The following is a 22,411-nucleotide window of genomic DNA, read 5'->3' as shown; positions in this document are numbered from 1 at the left end:
GAGGAGACAATGTTGGATACAAACCCCTTTCACAAACAGGAGCAATAATAGCAGCTGAACAATGGGCGTCCCACCAAGTTCCACCCTTGTTCATAAAAGCGCATTCATTTTTCTCATCGTTTGGCTCTCCATTACCCCAGTTTTCGTATGTAAGGCTTGAACCATCAAACCATAGATGCTCGGGGCCACTACGCTTTACATCTGATTAAAGTGATTAAAATATGAATTATCAAAAAAATTTCACTCGAAATTTGGTATAATATTTTAGGAAAGTGTTAAAAAAAATTAAAAACATTTCAAGATGGCTTTGATACCATTTAGACACTGCAATTCCCAACGTTTTTCAAGCAGGTGATCTCGCGCTCGCTAGCCAATCAGCGAGCAGAGGGGTTGTCGAAATAGAAATCCATTCTGCAGTATTTAATCGATTGTATTTTCTGTTATTCTTTGCGAAACTTGTCGAAATTTTGTGATTATTTTTAGCTATAAGAACTATAGCTCTGATATAAATTTGAAACCAAAATAAATTATATTTCAAGACATATCAAGTTGTGTCAACCGAGGAATGGGTTTTTTATTTGATAACTAACCAAGTCCTTTCCTGTCATTTTAGATTACTTGAAGTACTAAGGAAGACATGTCACACTTTAACTTTAAAAATATATAAGATACGTACTAACGTAAGGCTTCATCCAGCTACTAGTTATTGTCAAAGATCTCATCACATTTAAGATATATTCATTTTTTTCTGGACTGTTTATTTTGGGAATATCATAACCACGTTCTCGACAAAATTCTTTAGCAGCATTATGATCCATCGTCTGAGTAGTAAATACATGACAGGCTTCCTTGTGACAAAACTTAGCTGTGAATGATAGAGTATTTGCAATGCAATAAATCCAGGCAACTAGACATCTGATCATAGCATTTTGAAGAAAAATTTAAAGAATTGAAAAAATGCAACGGTTCAGGGAGGAAGATGACGTTTCTGTTAGAAAGAAAAGTTCAGATGATATGAAGTGGTTTTAAAAAGATGATGACGTGAGGGAAAGCCTGCTAGAAGTAGAAAGAAAACGAGAAAGAAGCAAAGATTGAGATGATATACAGACATGCGGTAAGAAGAGATGAATTAAGGAGCGTTGGTCTGAGGTTTATTATAGAATGAACAGATCAGAATAAGACGTGAGCAGTAGACACTGCAGAAAAAAAGGTTACCTCTCTTACAAAGGGTGGGTAACAAATTACCGCAATCACCCACACTCCAACCTCCATTCACTTCTAAATAAGGACAATCATCACCAGAATTGGAACCTTGAAAATTATTGTAAAGAAGTCCAGAATCATCTATCCAGTGTGTCAAATTTTGTATACCTTGTAAAAAAAGAAAGAGTCAATTAATTTTACTTTATATAACATCAGCTTTCTGTTTTCAACAGTCGACACTACAAAAACCCACATTTGACTAATTTACATAACTAAGGTTGACCATCAGTCTCACAGTCTCACAGTCAGACATATCCTGCACCTAGTCTACCTGTTTGATCCACTGGAGAGACCTACCCAAATGTACGCGATTGACGGTCTGATTTTTAAGAATATTGTTGACAATCCATTGATTTTCAGTATCATCGCGAACAGACAAAAGATCCGCTTTGAAACTTCGACATTTTTCCTGGGCCGCACTCCAATGAAAGGAAGATTTCAGCAAGTAATAGCAGTACTGATCATTGCAGGTTACAACTGAAAAAAAAGATATAGATAGCCTTTATGCTTTGCAACCCTTTATAAGACATGCACTAAACAATGTATCGTTGTACTGAACAATACTGTACAATGTACAATATATCAATTGAACTAATTACTTATCAAGACCTACTATTTCTGTCCCGTAATTTCATTTCGGATTTTTTAAGAAATGTTAGTTCCTCTTGCCAGTTATTCATCCTACATCTTTCATGAGCTACTGCACTGTCACTTATTCGACCATTGAAATGACAAGACGTGCAAGCCTTATGCCACCAGCCTGCTTTTGCATGTACGGCACAATTTCCGTCATTCCAAACATCTTGATCCTGATCATTAGTTGTAAACTTCATACCATTATTATAGCTAAAACAATCTCCAACAGACTGTTGGTATTCCGAGACATGGAGTTTGTAAAATGTTGCTTCGTTCTCGACTTGGAATGATTTATACAAAATGAACGCAGAATCGCCAGGAACGGAATTGAGATCAAGTAATAGTTCCTTACGACGTATGGTCAGTTCATGAATGTAATCATTCCCAAGCCAAAATTCTGAAGTAAGGTTACCAAAGCCTGTTTTATAATCAGCCCAAACGCGATCAAAATTTTCAGCGCTGTTTAAACGTCTCTGAAACACTGTCCATCCTCCGCCAAACGTCTCTTGGTCACAATAAACCTGCATTGGAAAGAAAGTGCAAGCACATGCATATATATGATCAATGAACACACACAGAGTTTGTCTCGAAAATATACAGCTTCTTATAGAAAAAACTAATATAAGGCTACGTATGGAATCTACATAGTTATACCTCAAAAGCTGTTTCACTGTTTGGTTGTATCTTGTAAACACCATTCTTCGTCTGTCCTGAGAAAAGCAAGTCCAGGCAACTAGGATAATACTCTAAAGATAAAATTTCTATTGTAACAAATGTTTTTGCTAACAATCCGACGATGATATTTGGTATAAATAATTGGATGATGTTCTTTTGGTAATAATTTCATGTCCAGAATCCACAAATATAATCTTTGATTCTAATCCTTTATTATGAGTATTTGGGTAAGGATTAGGGTCTGGTTTAGAATTAAAAGTTAGGATTATATTCGTGGATTCTGGAGATGGAATTATTACCGTTTTTTGATAGATAATATGATTGTATTTGCTCGTTTAAACTAAGTATATTTGGCAACGAATGAATAAAATGACGAATGACTTTATGAAATACCTGTCACAGTGATAGTGCCAACCATACGCTCGTCTAAAAGCTTCTCGTCAGGGGAAAAACTGCTGCTTTCACTTGCGCCCATCTAAACTCAAAGACAAAACAGAAAGTTATGATGAAGTCATGGTCGATGCCTCAGGAATCACAACTTTCACTTGTGTTGCTTACGTGAATCTTGTGAGATCCTGGCACAATGGATGAGTTAATAGGAATTTCAAATTCATGATATTCGCAATCGTACAGAATAGAAGCTGCAGCCAGATGGACTTCACCAAATACACGCAACCATAAACTTTTCAAGCAACCTGGGCATTCACAATGTTCACAGTAACGATATTTGCCTACGAAAAGAAAAATAATAAATATTTATTTCAAATTTATGATAATTTTATATACTCCTAATGCCAATATGAAAAAATTGTCGACAAAAGAAAATAGAGATACCCTTCATGACAAGATTTTGACCGGCAATTGCCTCTCGTGTATGAACCACAAATATCGCATTATCTTGAAGAAAAACAGTAAATTCGATTTTAACCGAAATAAATAGAATGTTTGTCGATGACAGACAACAGTATGTAGTCATCATTCGTATATTTTTTTCTAAAGAACATAACATTTCAAACGACTTACCTGCGGGACAGCCATACACCTCAGTTCTCATACAGATTTTATTATGCCATGTCTTGACAACAAATCTCACTACATATGCTAGAAACGGTCTGTCAAAATGCGTACGTAGAACCGATTTAACGTTTCTATTACCAGGAAGTATCTGCAAAACAAACGTAGGCTTAAACCATGTGAAATTAAGTCATCTGGTATGGTATGGTATGGTATGGTATGGTATGGTATGGTAGGGGTTGGTATGGTATGGTATGGTATGGTATGGTATGGTATGGTATGGTATGGTATGGTATGGTATGCTATGCTATGCTATGCTATGCTATGCTATGCTATGCTATGCTATGCTATGCTATGCTATGCTATGCTATGCTATGCTATGCTATGCTATGCTATGCTATGCTATGCTATGGTATGGTATTATTCTTACCCTTCCATTCTTTCCTGTGTATTGTTTCCACTTCAAGTCTTTATTGCGATAAGAAATGCTGAAACTCTTCACCCAACAATCACTTCCACCTTGCGTTGCAACGGATGTGATTTTATACAGTTCAGAAAGCCTTACTTCGAGATATTGGCCGGGCTCCATCCTCTCTGCTCTCCATGATTTGATATGACTGCTTTGTGAAAGGTCTAAGCGTCCTTGTTTTGCATGTCCATTATACGTGGTAGAGGTTGCATCCATGTTGATGTCAGGAAACTTGCCGTTACCGTATTGAATACCAACAGCTTTTGAACAAGCTAAACAATGGAAGGAAACATAAATGTTTAATGATATGGACACGTACTGGGAGTTTATTGAGACACATTTTTAGGCAGACACAATGAAGAGATGTGAGGTGGCAGCCATGCACAGGTATAACGAAAACTGAGCAAAGAAAGGCATTCCGTTGGATTACTTACTTTCGAAACATGAATAAATTTCAATCCTCAAAGAACAGGAGCCTTTACACTCGACGGGGTATAATCTCACCATCCTTGTGAGTTCCGTTTCTTTCAAACAGTTTGTTGAAACACTTGTTGCATCCTTGTTCCCTTCAAATATCTAAGACAAGCAAAGTTCACCTTCATTTTTACGCACGTTATAAAAGAAGTTGTCACTTCAAACCATTGGTATTCAATGAACACAAGAGACAGTGAGTGTGACGAACCTTTAAAACGTCATTTTCCCTGTAGTCGGTCCAATAGTCTACTCCAGTACTTAATTGAAGATAATATTTGTTTACAAAGTCAGAATTCATTCCTTGTGTCGAAATGTGCGTTAGACGACGTTGTGTGAAAATATCAGCCTGAAATTTTGAAAGATTTTCATTAGAAGAGAATGCTCTAAAATATTGTCTGATTCTACAACAAGTATTTTCCAAGATTTATTCTGAGAACCAAAAGACATAAGTTCAGGGGCCGATTGTATGAACGCCGAAAAGCGCTATCCACCAAACAACGGCATTTTCAATCACCCGTTGTTAAGAATAATTTTGATGAAATCTTAAATTGAGGTTCCTCTTTAACAATTGTTTGTTCCAAAGCTGAAATTTTATTGCTTTTCAAGTATTTTTAGAACGGTTGAATCTGGTGGATTGCTCTATCCAGCACAACTGGTCCCTCATGGACCGTCAGGGAACTATACAAGGACTGACCTGAATATATTTGGCCGTGACTTGATCAATTGTAAAATGTGTCTGTCCATTGAGCTTGGCATCAAGTACCTCAATCTCAGAAGATACATAAGTGTGCCAATCTGCCAGTTCCAACGGACCCTGTTTTCCTCCTGAAATAGAACGCAGTGTATTTACACAGCAAGTTTGTTCACGATCAAAGTATATCTGGTGTGACTATTTTAAGATTAAACTGAATTCAATTCTTTAAATTAAAACAGATAATAATGTCTGGAGTGCCAGTTGTGTGCAGTTTCATATAATATGCTACTTTACAAGATAGCTTACTATTATTTCTATTCACACCCCAGCCTGACCTAAATCTAAACATTACTTCAAATTACCTTTGCCATTCCATCTGAGCATCATCTTACTTTGTTTCAATGTCTCCAACCGCCAACTCTGCCAAATAATGCCATCTTCATTGACTGTTTCACTATCATAATACCGTCCATTTAGACAAGTATATCTAAACTTAGGTGTTTTAAACCACCAGCCTGCATGGAACTTAACTGCTGTATCATTCAAGGTGCCAAAATCCTTCGCGCTAAAGGTTGCGTCTTTGTGAAGAGATAAGCTGTCGGTATCTGGTCCTAACCAATCCGAATAATGTAGTTTGTAAGAAGACCTTGCTTCGTCAATCGTGAAGTCAGAATATACCACATGTATTGATTGACTCCACCAATTATCGAGGTCAATCCTCAAGTTGCTGGAATAACTGTGAGTCAGCAATGCAATCTTTGAAAGTCCAAGCCAGTATTCTCCTGAGAGATCACCAAAGCCAGCTCTGAATAAACACCAAGGCCGTTATGGAATTAATGTTAAAAGAAGGTTGGTTCCATGGTGAAAATGTTGGTCGTCACTAAATTCATGATGGTATTGCTAGTGGTGATAATAGCAGAGGTGATGATGGTTATGGTATTGTTGTGCCTGTGATGTTGATGGTAATTAAAGTGGTAATGATGACGGTCGTAATAGCGGTAATGATGATGGTTATGATAATGTGGTGTCTGTGATGTTGATGGCAATTAAAGTAGTGATGATAGTGGTGTTAATGAAAGTGATAATGGTCGTACTTGTGGTAGTGATGATATTAGTAACGACAGTAATAGTAAAGGTGGTGACCTGGTCGTATTTAGTGGCAGTCGGTGACTGTGGTGGTGCTCGTAGTAGTGTTAGTGGTAATACACGATAAAGGTTATTTAGCAGTTATAATATCATACACGTATTCTTCATGATTTCTATAAAAATCAACTGTTCCATCCATGCGCCTCTGAAATACAGTCCAACCTCCGCCATCAGTAGTTTGATCACAATACACGGGAAATGCTCCATTACCAGGGTTAATCATATAAACACCATCTGTAGTCTTTCCTGACATCAGCACATCCAAACAATGCTCAGGTTCTGCCACTACAGAATTTAAGAAATATTTTTCAAATATGCTATGTTTGAAATGAAATATAATCAATGCAATCTGATTATAGAGATTTGATTGAACAGATATGACAGTAGTCTAAAGTGTACCTGTGATACTTTTTGGTACATCTGGTGCTGGTCTTTCATCGTCTCTACCTGTTTATAGTAATCAAGGTCAGAGTCAAAAGTAATATTGGGGAATAAAGGAATGAACAAGAACGTCTGGAAAGTTTGTTAAAACCATGAACGACTATTTTAATCAAATATATTTTAATCAAATATTAATGCACTGTTGGTATCGTCTTGGTTGTTTGGTTGTATACCTTTGCATGCAGTGAGTCTGACCAATAGATTTTAACAACAAGTTGCAGTTATCATCTCTAAGATATAGACCTACCTTTGCTACTACAAGAGAACAATTCCATTTTCATACAAAGTACAAGATGTGACGGCCATTCCAAAACTACCAAGCGAATTAGTTGTGTCTTAACTGGTTCATGAAAACGATTAATTACTACGCTGCTGATATCGTAGTTGGCTTGGAATACCTGAGGAAAGAAATCCACCTGAGAATTGGCAAAACAGTAGACGTCGTGACTTGAACAATGAATAAACTACTGGTGCACGAGAAGTACCTTTTTCCGACCACCACGACTGAAATAAATCCATGTTGAAGAATCGTTACTGAGTTTAATATAATATGATTTAGGCCATGATTGATGGCCAACGTAATCACGTCCCTGAGTACCTACACCACAGACAGTCTTTATGTCACCAAGATCAACTTGTAGATATGGTTCTGCGTCACTATGTGGTGCGCACCATGATGCAGGGATCGAATTAATTCGTCCCTCCTTCGATGTGTGAAGAACATCAAGAAATGTTGAAGACGTCATTCTGTCGTCAGGTATTGCTTTGCGCTCCAAGCCCAGGGGAACAAGACCAATATAATCTAAAAGATCAATTTTGCTGAGTTGATTCCGATCCAAATGGAATTAAAAACTCGCATTATTCTATAATACCGTGTTTTAACAATTTTTGAGTAAATAAATCAATAATATATAAAAAAACTAGCAAGCTTAGCCGACACTCTATTCCTATTTCTAGTTCTGATTAATTCGAGGAAGATGTTCTCAGAGCTTATAAAAAGATTCCCCTGTATTTTATAAATTCTTTCTTATGCTATAACTTTATAGCTTCGATAACCTTCCGTTCTTAACATTTTATACTCTACATCCGTCGATCAGACGACGGTAGACATGAGAACATGGAGAATAAAGGTTAGTGCTGTGTTGGATTGTTTTTCTTACCTTCAGTGGACTGTTGACAAACAGTTGGCCGAATGTCAGTGCAGCTTAAGGCATTCCAATGACCGTTTTCGAAACGACAACTACATGTTTCTGATGACGGTTCTGCCCCGTGCCAGTTATTGTATTCGACTGGCGAACCATCGACCCACTTAAATTCCGAGGTAATAGGGTCCCGTCGCAAACCAATGTGTATGTATTTTTTAACTCCAGTCCTTGATAGCATCGAGTTTATCGCATTCTCCGTCTGTTTGTCCAAAATCACAGGCAGATCTGCTCCCAGCGTCAAGCAGAACTTGCGTGATTCGTCCCAATTCAAATATAACCCAGTGAATAAATTGCCAACCGGAATAATGTATCTGTACCCATTCGAGTAATATTTCAATACGATTCGCTCTAAGAAGACATAAATTGGACATTTATAATACTAATTATGTTTTCTAATATTGAATCGGTTCATCATTTACTGGAATATAAAAAGAAGGTTTCTCTACTTTTGGACAGTTGGGTAGCTTAAAAACGCTTATGACAATAAGACGTAAAAAGAAAGGACAGGATAGTTTCATTTGTATAGTTTCAAGACATTTTTTACTGAACAGATTTGTTTGTTTCGCTCACGATGCTGTCCTCAATCTTAAAGTCCTTATAACTGAGGTATTGTGAATTTGTGATTTGCAATGGCAAACATTGAATTAACCACTCGTTTATCTCAGCAAAGCTATCATTTATCGTTGTAACTTACCTTCAGATTGAATTGGTCTGAAAGTGTGTTCATTATTGATACTAGATATCTCATCAGGTTTCATCCACATTGCTAAAGACAAACTCGGCTTGCAGTTTGGGTCGCTGTCAGGTTCACATCTCGTGGAAATATTGTGAACGAAACGTGAATATCCACCTGCGATTGATAACTCAGTGCTGTTTGCTGCACTGTCTTCTGTTGAAGTAAAGTACTCGTGAAATTCTGGAGAATTTGGTACTAAAAAATAAAAAAAATCTGTATAAATACATCATAATGTTGTCTAAAAAAGTTGATCATGTTTAACGAAATATGACTTACCTTGATTCAAATGAACCGATGCTGAAACTCGAATGGCAGTTTTCCCCCTTTCCCCAACTTTTACTGTTATCCAGTCTTCCCTTTGTTGACCCTTATAGCCGACCAAGATCCAGGGATCATGCGCAGAAGTGAGAGAATAACGAAGCTTTATTCCTCCCAGGGATTGCAAGAGTTGTAGAGTGTCTTCTGAAGGTCTGTTGTACGATACAAATTATAGTGGATGAGGTTTCTGATTTGGACCGATTCTATTAAAGCTGGATAGCGCTATCCACCGGATAGTGATTTTTTTAAGTCGCTCTAAAATTGCCTGTTGTTCGGTATAACCTGAATTAAACCTTAGTATTTATACATTAGAGACTCGCTTTGATTATTATAAACCCCCAATTCTTCTACCTTCACTTTTGCAACAGTTGAAAAGCTGATGAGCATCAGTGTTGCTTAATTATTAAAACGCAAAATTATAACAACTGAACCAAATGCATATATTGCATGTGTATTATATATTGCCCAAGACATACCGTTCATGTAGATTTTGTGTTGCCAAAACAACAATTGAATCGTTTTCCAAACTTTTCAGTAAATTGTTAAGAGTTGAATAATCTGGAACGGAGTTAGACGACACCAGATCTCCAGTTTTATAGTTTGCAATAACGACGTTTATTCCGTCATTCGATTTTGAGACATCTTTACCGTTGAGCTGCGATTAAAAAAGTTGTTTCAATGGCCGGCGATTCAAACTACGAGTGTGTGGAATCATTAAATTACCTTTATCGAGGAACTGTTCGTAAGTTCAAGGCCATAATCATCTAACAACTGTCCAGAGCGTACGTGAATTTGAAGTATTCCTAAATAAACATTGAAGCCATGTCGTGAAGCAAAAATCTTAATGGAATGGTTGTTGCCCAGGCTGTTTTGATGGTGATAATTGACCCAAATATCGCTACAAGCTATAAATATTCCTCTAAAGAAGAAAAAAGATACCTTTATAAATCCCATATACATCAACTCTCATGCAAGGATTGCTCTGCCATGACGTTGGGTGAAAACGCACTGATCGAGCAAGAAATTGTCGCACTAAATGTTTTCGAGTACATAGGCAACTTGTGTTCCCTTCAAAAATCTGAAATGAAAAAAAAGTATCATTTAAGAATAGACTTCCTCGAATAATCTCACTCGAATCTTCGTTCGACCACTGAGGTATAGATAGGATCACTGATGGATAAAGTTGAAATAAACAACCTTATCACGACTGTCTTCCTGGTAAAACGTCCAATTCTTGTCATCAAAAGTACTAGATAACTTGTAACGTGTGACGGATTCTGTGATGCCAGATGACTTAGGTTGAGTTGCAACAGCATTTACTAAGAGAGGAATTTAATAAAAGACCTTTACAAGGAGGCAATAAACTTCAACAGAGCAGGTTGTGGCGGGTTTTCAACCACAACACGCTGAGATACAGTAATAATGACTTCATCACAACAACTATGATGGCCTTCAGATAGTTTTGGATGATGAGGTGAAAATATTTACCCTCGAAGTTTGACAGAAAATCAACTTGTAAATACAAATATCTTCGTTGAGTATTTCCACACCAGGCTCCACCATAATTCAATCGCGCTTCGTAGGCAGGATAAGGATCATTGGGGTGATTAGAGGACTTCATTTGGCTATCCTTAATTAACCCACTCTCAATTCCAGCGCTAGCCCTGTGATATTCTAGGAACCGAAATTTAAAATTACAAAGAGTTCGAAATGTAATTAATTGCTTTTATGAATGACGAAAAGCCCAAGCACTGATTATTCTAACGCGATATGTTAAAGATACCTTTAGTTCCGTAGAGTTGAAACACGAAACCAGTTCTTGAACCCCATCCAATGATAACGAGACGCACAAATCGAGCGACAACCAGTTTCTCAAACTCAGTATCACAGTCTGATGTGGATAAAGTCTGCGAGGGAAAATGAGCTGAAGGTGAGAAGTAGAAGCAAAGAGAGAGAGGGTGGCTCCAGAGAGTACAGTTTTACCATCGAAGAAACTTTTAGATATACATGCAGTTATCTACGTTAAGGTTTTCGGTCGAGAAAACGCAATATCACAAAAAACGTTTTAGTCAGGAATACAATACAATCAAGAATGATATATTGCTAGAAGAAGATATCCAGGTTCAGGTTCGTAATGCAAGCAGTGCAATCCCTATGGTACCTTGATTTCACCACGATAATCCTTCAATGTATTCCAGGATTCCTCAGCATCCCTATACTGCAGCATAACCTCAACATACGAATCATTGGGATGATCTCCACCAGTGCGTAAACCAACACCTGATATTGGTGTTAATTGAAGCAGATCAACCTTAAAATCAATGCTTAGGTTTAATCCAGGAGCTTACCCAAGAAAAATGCATTGGCAACGTTGTAAAACGAAAATTCTACCTGGATATATTCTCCTGTTTTATCTTCTAATGGAGTCCAAGATGTTGCATTTATTTTGTCTGATATGATTCCATGTATTGGCTCGTGACGACTGAAAAAACAGCGAATAAATGTGAGATAAACAGCACAGTGGGTTTGTTAAAGTATCTTTATAAATTTCATAGCTGGTATAGAACAACTTACTGATCCAAAAATGACGATGCAGTCAATCTGTTTTCCAATGCAACATAATCTGGATCAATGAGGGCAGGCCCGTGAGGATCTAAAGAAACGAAATCAATAACGGTTTAGGGCTCGTCTGCACTTTCGGTTGTAGTTCTCTTCTCCTGACTGATGTAAACGAGTGGTTGGGTTTTGAATGCCTCGATGGGAAACCGGGGTTCAAAACACCACTCCAGGGCATTTAAACTATTGGTACCTTTCAAATAAGGAATTACACTATTGTTGAAAGTGGTTGAGACAGTTTAGAAGATGAAGGAGTTTAGTAGAAATCAAAATGTGGGTTTTGTCAAGCAAACTTGTCGAACAAAGGTTACCTTTTGTAACCAAAATCTCTATTATACACACTTTGTATCAAATGTTTCCAGGTAATGATACGAGCATGCGAAGACAAACCTTGATACGCTCCAACAAACTCCAGTCTCATTGCGATACGAGTGTTCCAGGAGTGAATATGAAGACGAATGATTCTTGCAACGATAGCTGGAAGCAATGTGTTGCGTACGATCGAATCTGTGTCGTTATTTGCTTGGAAAACCTGAAATCAAACAAACGCGATTGGTTTGTGGGTTCAGAAGCAAGAAGGTTAAAATACGTAACGGTATGAACAGCTGTAACTACCAACGAAGGGCTTCAAGAACTCCTCAATTACATATGCTAAAAGAAATACTCAATTACATATACTAAAAGACACTGAAATCTAACCTTAGTTTGTCCACTTTGTTGGTAAAACTTAGCATCAATTCGCTCAGGATGATAGCCATAGGAGACAGTGTATTCTTTAACCCAATACTCTTGACTACCAAATCCCGTTTTCCCCTGTGTATCTATCTCAACCAGCTTTATAATTCTCTCGAAATCAACTTGATACCATTGATTTGCATCGTTGATCGCACTAACCCAAGCTCCAAATGATCCATTCTCATGTTTCATATTTAATCTTCCGCGGTCAGGAACGGTTGAATCGTTGAAATACGACGAAGCAGATATTTGATGTACACTGATAATTCTGTTTTCCATACCGAGTTTGCCTGACGTTTGACAAGAGTCTAGAATCAAAAATGAGGGCGAGTTTAATTATAATCACGTATTTTATAACTTGCTCGATTTCCAAATGACTTCAACACGTCTGCCACATCAACAAATCGCTGGTTTCTAAGCGGGGCCTGATTAAAAACTACAAATATTGCAACTAGAAAAAGAAGTGTAAATATGCACTAACTGATGAGATGAGATGAGATGAACTAACAACTACCTCTAAATCCGATGTAACTTCCTTCAAATTCAATCCGTAACGAAATACGGTCATTAAATTCTTTAGGATGGATACGAATAAATTGAGAAACGATTGCAGGAGAAATCATCTGACTGTTGATAGTTTGTGTTTCAGCCTCCCAGTTTCCTCTGAATACCTACAGTTTACAAAAACATAATCAACTATAAAATCAGATATAAACCAGCTTTGAACCTAGGCAAGAAAAGACACTTCTACAATAAACACGTTGGCATTGCAATTTGCAAATAAATGTTCACTTTGTTCATAGTAATATCATGGCTGCCTCGAAATCCTTTGTTTTACTAGTACTGATTAACAACTAAATAACCCGATGCATATACATTAGGGACGATTACTAGCTAATCGTACCTAATGTTTATGCCAAATACCCGCCTTTGTTATTTATTTATCTCCCAGCACATCGAATAACTATAAAAGTATTCCTATTGTCTCGGCAGCCATAGTATTATAAACTAATAGCATGGCGTTTCGGTCGATTAGCGATTAAATTTCCCTCAAGCCTCGGCAGGTTTAGTAAAAGATTTTTACTAAAACTGCCTCGGCTTTCGGGGACATTTAATCGCTAATCGACCTCAAAGCCATGCTTTCAAGAAATTCAGAAATTCAGCTTCAATAAACTGCATTAGCCAAAGGTCAACTAGGATATTGTCACTAAAACCTATATTCATCAAAACAGTTTACCCTTATTTCTCCATTGCGATAATAATATTTAAAAAAAGAACCATCATCTCCAAAAGACAGTTGATAGGTAGCCACAAATTGTTCGGATTCCATGCGTCCTTGAGTTTTAATGTTGGTCACTTTCGTCGATCTCAAAAAGTTAATCTGGAGCCATTGGTCAATTTGTGAAGCTGGTGTCCAGGCACTTTTCAAAGCTTTTAGCCAGGGAGATCGAGAAAATATTTCCTTATTCGTCGATTTATCTTGTATGCTTGAGAAATCAAGTTGCCAGTCCTTGATAAAACGGTTCTGCATCCCAAGGGCTCGGGGTATCGAGTTTTCTAAAAAGAGTAACAAAACACGATTCGTGTAAAAAATAGCCAAAGATGGGAAAAATTATCCAATTATACTGAACGAATGAAATATAAATGCATGGATGATTGGTCTAAATACCTCGATAATAGCCAATGAATTCCACTCGAAGGCAAGTCTTCTGTTCCCACGAGATAGGATGTATCCTAATCACCTTCGCAACGATGACTGGTAACAATATTTGAGTGACTATTGAATGCTGGTCAGTATTACCAGCAAACGTCTAAAATGAATTTGAAAAACAGTTTATACGCTAATGAAAGCAAAGTAGATTGATTGATTGAGCTAGATAGTAACACTGGATCAATATGAGATGATCCTTACTGGACCTCTTGGAAAAACAGTTTAAAACTGTTAGAGCTATCCAGTATAAAGTTAGTTTAGGTTTCCTCGTGTAGTAACACTGGATTAATATGAGAAGATCCTTACTGGACCTCTAGCATGAACATTGAAATAAAGTTTTAGGTTTTCATAATGTATAGTAACAAAACACAGTCACTGTGTGACTGGATCAGTAATGGATAGAGAACAGGTAGAATCATCCAGTGTAAATTTAAACATTTACAGCTCAAAAGGCTACCTTTTGTACACCATTTTCCTGGTAAGGAAAAAAGAATTGCACGTTGCTGGCGTAAGAGATCTGATATGTCTTGATCCAAAATGCTTGCCCTACACTTCCTTGAGTTTGAATCTCAAAAATAACACATTTTGCGAAAAATTCCACCTGAAAAAGAAAAGCAAATTGTCGTTCGATAAACATTAATAAAACAAAGAAGAAAGTGAAACCAAAAAGTGATCCTCGGTTATGCAATGAATTTCAACAGGATTTCAAAAAGATAGAACTCTTAATACGATAAAACTAGGGCTGAACTATTGCACATAAACTTCTATAATAAGCAATGAAAACAAACGTTGGGCAGATCAGGGATATATTCTTAGCTCCTTGTAAACAATTCAAAGTGTTTTACCTGCAACCAGGAATTCTCTGGTGTGGTGGCTGCCCAACCATTCACATTCAAGTTTAACCTTGCATTTTTAGGCTCCCAACCATCATCATTCGATGAAGCAGACAGCTGACCATCAAGAATCTTACCATTGGTCATTCCCAAAGATTGCGGAGGTCTCGATCCTATAAATATATTCCGCGACATATTCACGATATTTTTCTTTTTGTAAAATACTTTTGTATTTTTGTCTCGTCTGAGATTCAGTAGTTTTCCAGACGAAATTTTTGTCCCGTCTCAGTCTTCAGTAGTGTACATACCTTGAAGTTCATTTTGACAGCCTATCAACTCCATTCGCATTGAACAAGAACCGAACCATGCGACTGGATTGATTCGGATCCACCTGGCAAGAAGGTAGGGGTGGAAAATCTGGCGAACAATGGAATTACGATCGGAGTTTGCTATGAATATCTAAAGCAAGAAAAAATAAACGTGCAATTGAAATTTGGAAATTAAGCTTTGCTATATACGAACATGATTAGGTTGTTAGTTCTAAATAGAAAGGAGCTTTTGGTCTTGGTCGAGAAACGAGGGTAAGAAGTCGGGAGTGGAGGGAGATCGCGGGTAAGTTCAAGGGTGAAAGGGTGAAGGGAATCTCTGATAATAAATTTAACCGTAATTTCCACTTGTCATCCTACCTTTTTCTCATTGTTCTCCATATAAAACTGAAAATTATTTCCATCAACTTTTATAGACACCGAGAAACTTGTCACCCATTGATCCAAATCATGTCGGCCTTGGGTTAAAACACCACTAACTGTGGATAGCCACAATAAATTGACTTCAATCCATGGTTCAGTGTCTGTGTCTCCAGCAATCCAACATGGAAAACGCTGTGGACTATTAGAATGGTTAAAACTTAGCCGTGCATTTTGAGGACCATGAATGTTGTTCGAGCCTTTCACTGAAGACGCAGTCAATTGTGAATCGTGAATCTTGAAAGTTTCCATACCAAGTGGTTGCGGTGATGCACATTCTAAAGAATACAATGAAGAAAGGTTTAAGAAAATAAATCATGGTCTAAAACAAAATTCTTCTTTGTTTCCTGTTTTCTAAATTCTTCTGTGTCCAAAAACAAGAGTTGGCAATCAACTCCCCGCCATGGTAGCTAGACGCTTAACTGTCTTTTGCCTGCTGACCGCTTTAAAAAAGGATTGTTTTTAAAGTAAATAAACTTTAATATGTGAATATAACCCCTCCCTCTAATCATGGGGCAAGTTACAGGACCTATTCGCCCAGGGAACGTATATTCTGTACAAGTTCACGAGCTTGGTCAATATTTCAGGTGGACTTGAAATTTTCTTCATGTTGCATTGTATAGAAGTCTATTAAAGCCCATTTCACTCTGAGAAATGCAAGCAGGCAGATCTTAATACCAATCACTACAACACAAACCTAGTTCATATCCATGAACGGCCACCTCGCACAGATGAAAGAATTTCGCCAGTCTAGATACAATAGTCACATAACGTCCACGTATAGGGTTGGTACAAAAGAATGTCCGAGTTTCCGGGCTCCCAAAACCTAAGATGCGCCCCACACAACTTTCGTAGTTTTCATCTTGTCCTTCATCTGCCATTCCAACTCTTATAACAAAGTCTGAAATTCTAGCTCTTCCAATATCATTAGGGACATTAACACTGGTAATTGTTACTGTAGTAACTGTGATTATATTCCCCAAATCAACGCTCCAAAATGGCGATACAGAGCCAGTATGCATGCAAGATCCACTATTAAAGTTGGTATCATGATTACCATCCAGAGCCAATTCTGCCGGGGAGTTCGAGTGAACACTTGATAGTCTTCCAGTTTGCCACAAGGCAAAATTCACTAAAACACGATAAATGAGAACGTCTCGTGAACGAGCGAGAGAGGACTTTGGATGAGATAAGATTTACGTTTTAACGGTGTTTAATCATAGTGCATTTAAAAGTGAAGAATGCTATGGGTCTATATATGAACATGCCAAAGTTTACCTAACTTTCGCTGTTATCACAACTGTTTTAGCAAAATGACATATAGTTTAAGGAATGCCAGTGTATAATGGGTATAGCAAATTTTATTGATATTATTGAGTCTTTTGTAAAGACTTTCTCCTAAGAAAAGTCCGCAAACCTTCATTTTCATAATGATTAAATTTCCATCCGTGCACTTCCACTTCGCACAAGGAAAGTATCCCTTCTGTTTGGAAAAGCTTGATTTCCACAGCATTACTCTTCATGGGCATGACGCACGTGACTGTTATGCTCTCACCAGTACTAGGGAAAAATTCCTCAGCACACTTCCATTCCGGTCCAGCACTATACACATGTAAAAGATTCGGATTCACCCTGTATTGGTCTTCTATTCTTGTTGTTATTGTTACAGAGGTCAAATAAATATCCTGTCCAAGGTCAACCTAAAGAAAGATAAGTCAAAGACAGTGAACTCCATTGATATATCTGGATGTTCTTCCATATCATCCTTAATGCACTTCTTGATCTAAGGAAAACAAGAACTTATAGAACTATATACTTTGTATGAAACAGTTTACTTTGCGTTAATCTCTATCGCAATCTAAAAAAAATCAGTGCATTAAGGGTGAATAATTAAGTGTAATCATTTATAAGAACTATAGCTCTAATATTAATATCTAACAAGTCTATCTTAGTATCTAAATAGCAACAACTAGTCTTCCTCTGCTCCTGCCATTTCTGAGCACCTGAGTTATAACTCGTTACCTTCCAAACTAAAGAATTTCCAGCGTCTGTTTCAGAACAGCTCAAATTGCCAAAATACGGGTTAGTGTTGCCATCCACAGCCCGAGAGGCAACGGCAGCACCTTTAGTGCTGGTTTGGGTTGCTGGTTTAAACAGGGCGAAGTTATCTAAACAAGGATTATTCATTGTTCAACATTACACGTCATGTGTGGTGAATTTAGCTACAGGTCCCTCGCATACCACACTTCTTTGCAGATTTGTCCAACGTTAGATTTGGCTTTGAATTAAATTAAAAAACAGTATTTTTTCCCGATATGAAAAATCGTTACACCAATTTTAAAATGCTTCATATTTTCTGATTTAAAACTCACTTGAATATGAGTGTCTTCACTCAACGTCAGTTACGTCACTACTAAACACTGCCAAGAGAACACCGCGACACTTACCTCCAAGACTGGCTCCAAAGCGGTCCTTGCATTTTTCATGGTCAACATTTTCAACACAAGACGAAATTTGCAGGGAGGCCATCAGGAAAATGACTTTGATGATAGCCATGTCTACATGAATTATGAGATAAATTATGAATAGATGAATTATGAACGTTATATGAACTGACATAGAGGGAAGCTTACACTGAACTACGTTGATATAATGGATAGCTCGGATATCAGCTGACAACCGGCTTGCAACGACAAGAAACAGCCATGCAGACTAAGAACAAACAGGTTTGACAATGAACTTGAAACAGATTATATGACTAAGGCCTAGGGCAACTAGACGGTGTGTTTTCATGTAGAAAAGTGAGGAAAACTTCAATTAAAACATCTTTGAATAACTTCTGAACAAACGTGATAAAACAATTGCCTAATATAGACAAAAGAATTCCACGACGATTCGACCAAGCTTTGCATGCTTTTGCCATATTGCTACGTTTAGTATATTAACTCTTATTGAAAATACGTTCTCTTGTGGGATCTACAAATCTGCGTTTAACTACCCGTTTTCTCTCGTGCATGTGGTTGCTAGGGTAAAAATAAGTGACGTTTTTAAGAAACATTCTCCACCCGGGTGCATCCTAACGTTGTTCCGGTTGCTAATTAGCACTAGTGTATTAATATTCCCGTATGAAAAAGTATGACAGCACAATGATAGTCAGTATTAGCCTTCACAATACAAGCCCTACAATGCTTTAACGAGCTGGTAAAACCACATAACAATGAAGAGAACGTATTTTCAATAAAAGTTAAAATAATTACAGAAACATATCAATTCTAAGATATGTTGAAAACAGTGAAATGGAATCAAAATTAAAGAATAAAAATAAAATGGTATGCGTATTTTTCACGGAATTTGATCTACAAATACAAACATTATACGTTTCTGCACAACAACTCGTTCTACCGAAGGTCGGCGAGAAACAGATGACAACTTTATAAACTACAAAAAAACTAATTTTAATTTACCTGACAATGGTGCCAAATGAACTGAAGCAATAAACTATTTAACTATTTAACGACCATCGATTTTTTTACTGAAACAGCGTGCTTTATTGATATGTTAACGGGAATTACAACGTAAGCTGACGTCGTTTTCCAATTGTCCAAACAGAAATGGTAATCTGTCTCTTTAAGACCTGCTCTCACACAAAATATTGCTGGCTTATTTGCATTTGGTTTTCATTATTTCAAAAACAATTCAGATGCATGGCAGGTACTTGGATTAACTACTCAAACATCCGAGTACTGTCTGGGTCACGGCAATCATTTCAGATCTCAGACTACCGTGAGCAATGCAAGTTATACTTTAAGACATATTAACATCTATGCATGCTGCAGTAAATTTACAATAAATTACCTCAGAGGATATAGGACACAGCTGCTTGCTTATCAATAATATATTATTAATTATTTATGTACCAGTTTGCCCATATTAATGTAGAAGATGCTTTACCCGCGCTGTGTTTGTTAAGTGTTTGCAATAAACGGCAGGTCTGAGGCAGTATTCTATAAATGCATATTGCGCACGTAAAATTTACACTTATGTTCCCACCAGCCCGTAAAAAATATCAGTAGTTTAATGGACCACTTGCATAATAGACCAACTTCAGATCTAGGTGACAAGCAAGAAATATATCACAACAGCTAAAAAGAGCATACCAAAATTTGTAAAATTGCCAAGTTTGGTTGCAAAATGTAAAGTAGTACGGAAAATATAGCCATGCGAAGTTGCCAATTTTGTATACTTTTTTACTACGGCTGGAGGCGTGTAACTAATTTAGTTACACACGTCCGGCCGTAATACAAAAGTATACAAAATTCGCCAACTTTGCATGGCTATATCTGCGGCACTTTACAATATTTCACAGCAAAACTTGGCAATTTTACTAAGTTTTGTATGCTCTTTTAGGAAATCGCCTTTTTGTCACCTGAATCAAAAGTTGGTCTATTATGCAAGTGGTCCATTTTATAAGCGTGTTTAACTACTTTGTCCACGCTTAAGAAAAGCCAAAATTAGTAAATCCTGACATGATCTCAAATGTTTCTCCGTTTCTAAAGCTCGCAAAAGCAAACATAGATTCAACGCTAACAAATCATCAAAATTGGTTGTGGCTTTATGTAGCCAGAGGAGGCTAGGAGGGGAGGCCAGGCCAGGCCAGGCCAGGCCAGGCCAGGGAGAGACCCAACCAAAACCAACACCGTCATATCATGGATAGTTAGTAAAAAAAAAAAAGAAGAAAGACGAACTTTAACATTCCCCGAAAATACAACAGAATCAACGAAGATAAAAAATAAAAACTTGTGAAATAAACACAAACAATTTAGGCCCAAATTGTACCGGCGAATCAAGTGGCTATACTAAACACAAAATTAACGAAACATTTTAATAAACTAAGCCGTTCAGTCATTTTATCGAGTTTCCTTTCGAGAATGATGACTATTTTGACGTTAAAAACCAACAAGGATTGTTTCGAAACACTAAAATTTCTAAAAGAATATCAAAACACTAAAATTTCTCGCTAAAAACACTTAAAAAACGTTTAGGCGTTTAAATCTTGTCATTTCCAAGCGTGTGCTTTATTAGTCGTTTTCTATGCATATGCTTGTTAGATACCGCCTCCCGAGACCAGGAAAAGCTTAAATACGTTAAATTTATCTTCGCTCTCAGGGCTAGACACTGTAGCTGATTCGTCTATGACGCTAGGCTTGTGGCGATGCATACTCTGTTTCTCACTGAGACGTAACGGTTAGGTGCACATACATCATGGTCTGGGGGCCGTAGTGCATCTCCCCCTTAGACGGCCGTTAAGATGTGAGTTATGGGGGGGAGTTCTTCCTATAGCAACTGTCCTTGCCTTTCGTAGTTGTAACTTTGTTGGTATATTGCAGCCGGTTGTATAACCAGGTTAGATTGTGGCATAGGCTGGATGATCTCTTTTGGGTGTTTTTAGGTTATTTCCAAAATTTTTTTTTCTTTCCAAATTTTTCTTTTACATACAAAAAACACTGTTATTAAACATATATGGAACGGATATAGTTCGAAAAAAAAATTATATCGACTTAAAACCACCTTATAAAACCCCTGAATACTCTCCCCAGTCTCTGCATGTTATAGGAGGCAATGAATTAAACAATAGCAGAGTTCATTCAGAAATCAGAAACATCAAACATTTACTGTATTATCAGCATGGTCGTATCATGGTCGTATTGGCCGGAAAATAACGAATACGACCATAGTCGTATTGGCCGGAAAATGACGAATACGACCATGGTCGTATTAGCCGGAAAATGACGAATACGACCATGGTCGTATTAGCCGAAAAATGACGAATAATGACACAAAATTTACAAAACAGTTTAGCAAACTAAGTGCTAAGTGCCGTTCAGTCATTTATATTGAGTTTCCTTTCAAGAATGACGATTATTTTGACGTTAAAAACCAACAAGGATTGTTTCAAAACACTAAAAGAATATCAAAACACTAAAATTTCTCGCTAAAAACACTTAAAAAACGTTTAGGCGTTTAAATCTTGTCATTTCCAAGCGTGTGCTTTATTAGTCGTTTTCCGTATGCATATGCTTGTTAGATACCGCCTCCCGAGACCAAGAAAAGCTTAAATACGTTAAATTTATCTTCGCTCTTAGGGCTAGCCACTGTAGCTGATTCGTCTATGACGCTAGGCTTGTGGCGATGCATACTCTGTTTCTCACTGAGACGTAACGGTTAGGTGCACATACATCATGGTCTGGGGGCCGTAGTGCATCTCCCCCTTAGACGGCCGTTAAGATGTGAGTTATGGGGGGGAGTTCTTCCTATAGCAACTGTCCTTGCACCTTTCGTAGTTGTAACTATGTTGGTATATTGCAGCCGGTTGTATAACCAGGTTAGATTGTGGCATAGGCTGGATGATCTCTTTTGGGTGTTTTTAGGTTATTTCCAAATTTTTTTTTCTTTCCAAATTTTTCTTTTACATACAAAAAACACTGTTATTAAACATATATGGAACGGATATAGTTCGAAAAAAAAACTATATCGACTTAAAACCACCTTAATAAAACCCTGAATACTCTCCCCAGTCTCTGCATGTTATAGGAGGCAATGAAGTTAAACAATAGCAGAGTTCATTCAGAAATCAGAAACATCAAACATTTACTGTATTATCAGCATTTTGATCAACCTTGCAGCAGTAAAACAACAACA

At 37.3% G+C, this 22,411-nt stretch overlaps 1 protein-coding gene across 1 annotated transcript in view; it reads right to left on the bottom strand.

Annotated features, from left to right (window-relative positions):
- LOC114531637 overlaps positions 1-19,306 on the bottom strand; it is a 32,274-nt gene extending 12,968 nt beyond the window's left edge. The window contains exons 1-45 of the mRNA XM_028553252.1: positions 19,177-19,306; positions 18,160-18,270; positions 17,735-17,880; positions 17,130-17,412; positions 16,410-16,844; positions 15,653-15,990; positions 15,275-15,425; positions 14,979-15,139; positions 14,591-14,734; positions 14,092-14,233; positions 13,660-13,979; positions 12,937-13,093; positions 12,387-12,730; positions 12,078-12,219; positions 11,646-11,724; positions 11,463-11,553; positions 11,233-11,382; positions 10,855-10,978; positions 10,560-10,745; positions 10,269-10,390; positions 10,011-10,149; positions 9,795-9,874; positions 9,548-9,726; positions 9,030-9,223; positions 8,712-8,948; positions 7,973-8,365; positions 7,298-7,614; positions 7,060-7,210; positions 6,771-6,818; positions 6,467-6,656; positions 5,588-6,030; positions 5,226-5,356; positions 4,740-4,877; positions 4,492-4,633; positions 4,019-4,329; positions 3,598-3,739; positions 3,409-3,471; positions 3,133-3,305; positions 2,968-3,049; positions 2,554-2,645; positions 1,877-2,420; positions 1,561-1,740; positions 1,216-1,371; positions 677-865; positions 25-201 (exon numbers count right to left, since the gene is read on the bottom strand). Coding sequence (XP_028409053.1) covers positions 25-201; positions 677-865; positions 1,216-1,371; positions 1,561-1,740; positions 1,877-2,420; positions 2,554-2,645; positions 2,968-3,049; positions 3,133-3,305; positions 3,409-3,471; positions 3,598-3,739; positions 4,019-4,329; positions 4,492-4,633; positions 4,740-4,877; positions 5,226-5,356; positions 5,588-6,030; positions 6,467-6,656; positions 6,771-6,818; positions 7,060-7,210; positions 7,298-7,614; positions 7,973-8,365; positions 8,712-8,948; positions 9,030-9,223; positions 9,548-9,726; positions 9,795-9,874; positions 10,011-10,149; positions 10,269-10,390; positions 10,560-10,745; positions 10,855-10,978; positions 11,233-11,382; positions 11,463-11,553; positions 11,646-11,724; positions 12,078-12,219; positions 12,387-12,730; positions 12,937-13,093; positions 13,660-13,979; positions 14,092-14,233; positions 14,591-14,734; positions 14,979-15,139; positions 15,275-15,425; positions 15,653-15,990; positions 16,410-16,844; positions 17,130-17,412; positions 17,735-17,880; positions 18,160-18,268 — 8,515 coding nt within the window. The 5' untranslated portion in view covers positions 18,269-18,270; positions 19,177-19,306. The remainder of the gene's footprint in view (positions 1-24; positions 202-676; positions 866-1,215; positions 1,372-1,560; positions 1,741-1,876; positions 2,421-2,553; positions 2,646-2,967; positions 3,050-3,132; positions 3,306-3,408; positions 3,472-3,597; positions 3,740-4,018; positions 4,330-4,491; positions 4,634-4,739; positions 4,878-5,225; positions 5,357-5,587; positions 6,031-6,466; positions 6,657-6,770; positions 6,819-7,059; positions 7,211-7,297; positions 7,615-7,972; positions 8,366-8,711; positions 8,949-9,029; positions 9,224-9,547; positions 9,727-9,794; positions 9,875-10,010; positions 10,150-10,268; positions 10,391-10,559; positions 10,746-10,854; positions 10,979-11,232; positions 11,383-11,462; positions 11,554-11,645; positions 11,725-12,077; positions 12,220-12,386; positions 12,731-12,936; positions 13,094-13,659; positions 13,980-14,091; positions 14,234-14,590; positions 14,735-14,978; positions 15,140-15,274; positions 15,426-15,652; positions 15,991-16,409; positions 16,845-17,129; positions 17,413-17,734; positions 17,881-18,159; positions 18,271-19,176) is intronic.
- Between the last annotated feature and the right edge of the window lie 3,105 nt (positions 19,307-22,411).

Source organism: Dendronephthya gigantea, unplaced genomic scaffold (assembly GCF_004324835.1).
Source record: "Dendronephthya gigantea isolate DGI-Jeju-01 unplaced genomic scaffold, DenGig_1.0 000073F, whole genome shotgun sequence".
NCBI lineage: Eukaryota > Metazoa > Cnidaria > Anthozoa > Malacalcyonacea > Nephtheidae > Dendronephthya > Dendronephthya gigantea.
The sequence above is the reverse complement of the archived record's forward strand: the minus strand, read 5'-3'. Positions and strand labels throughout refer to the sequence as shown.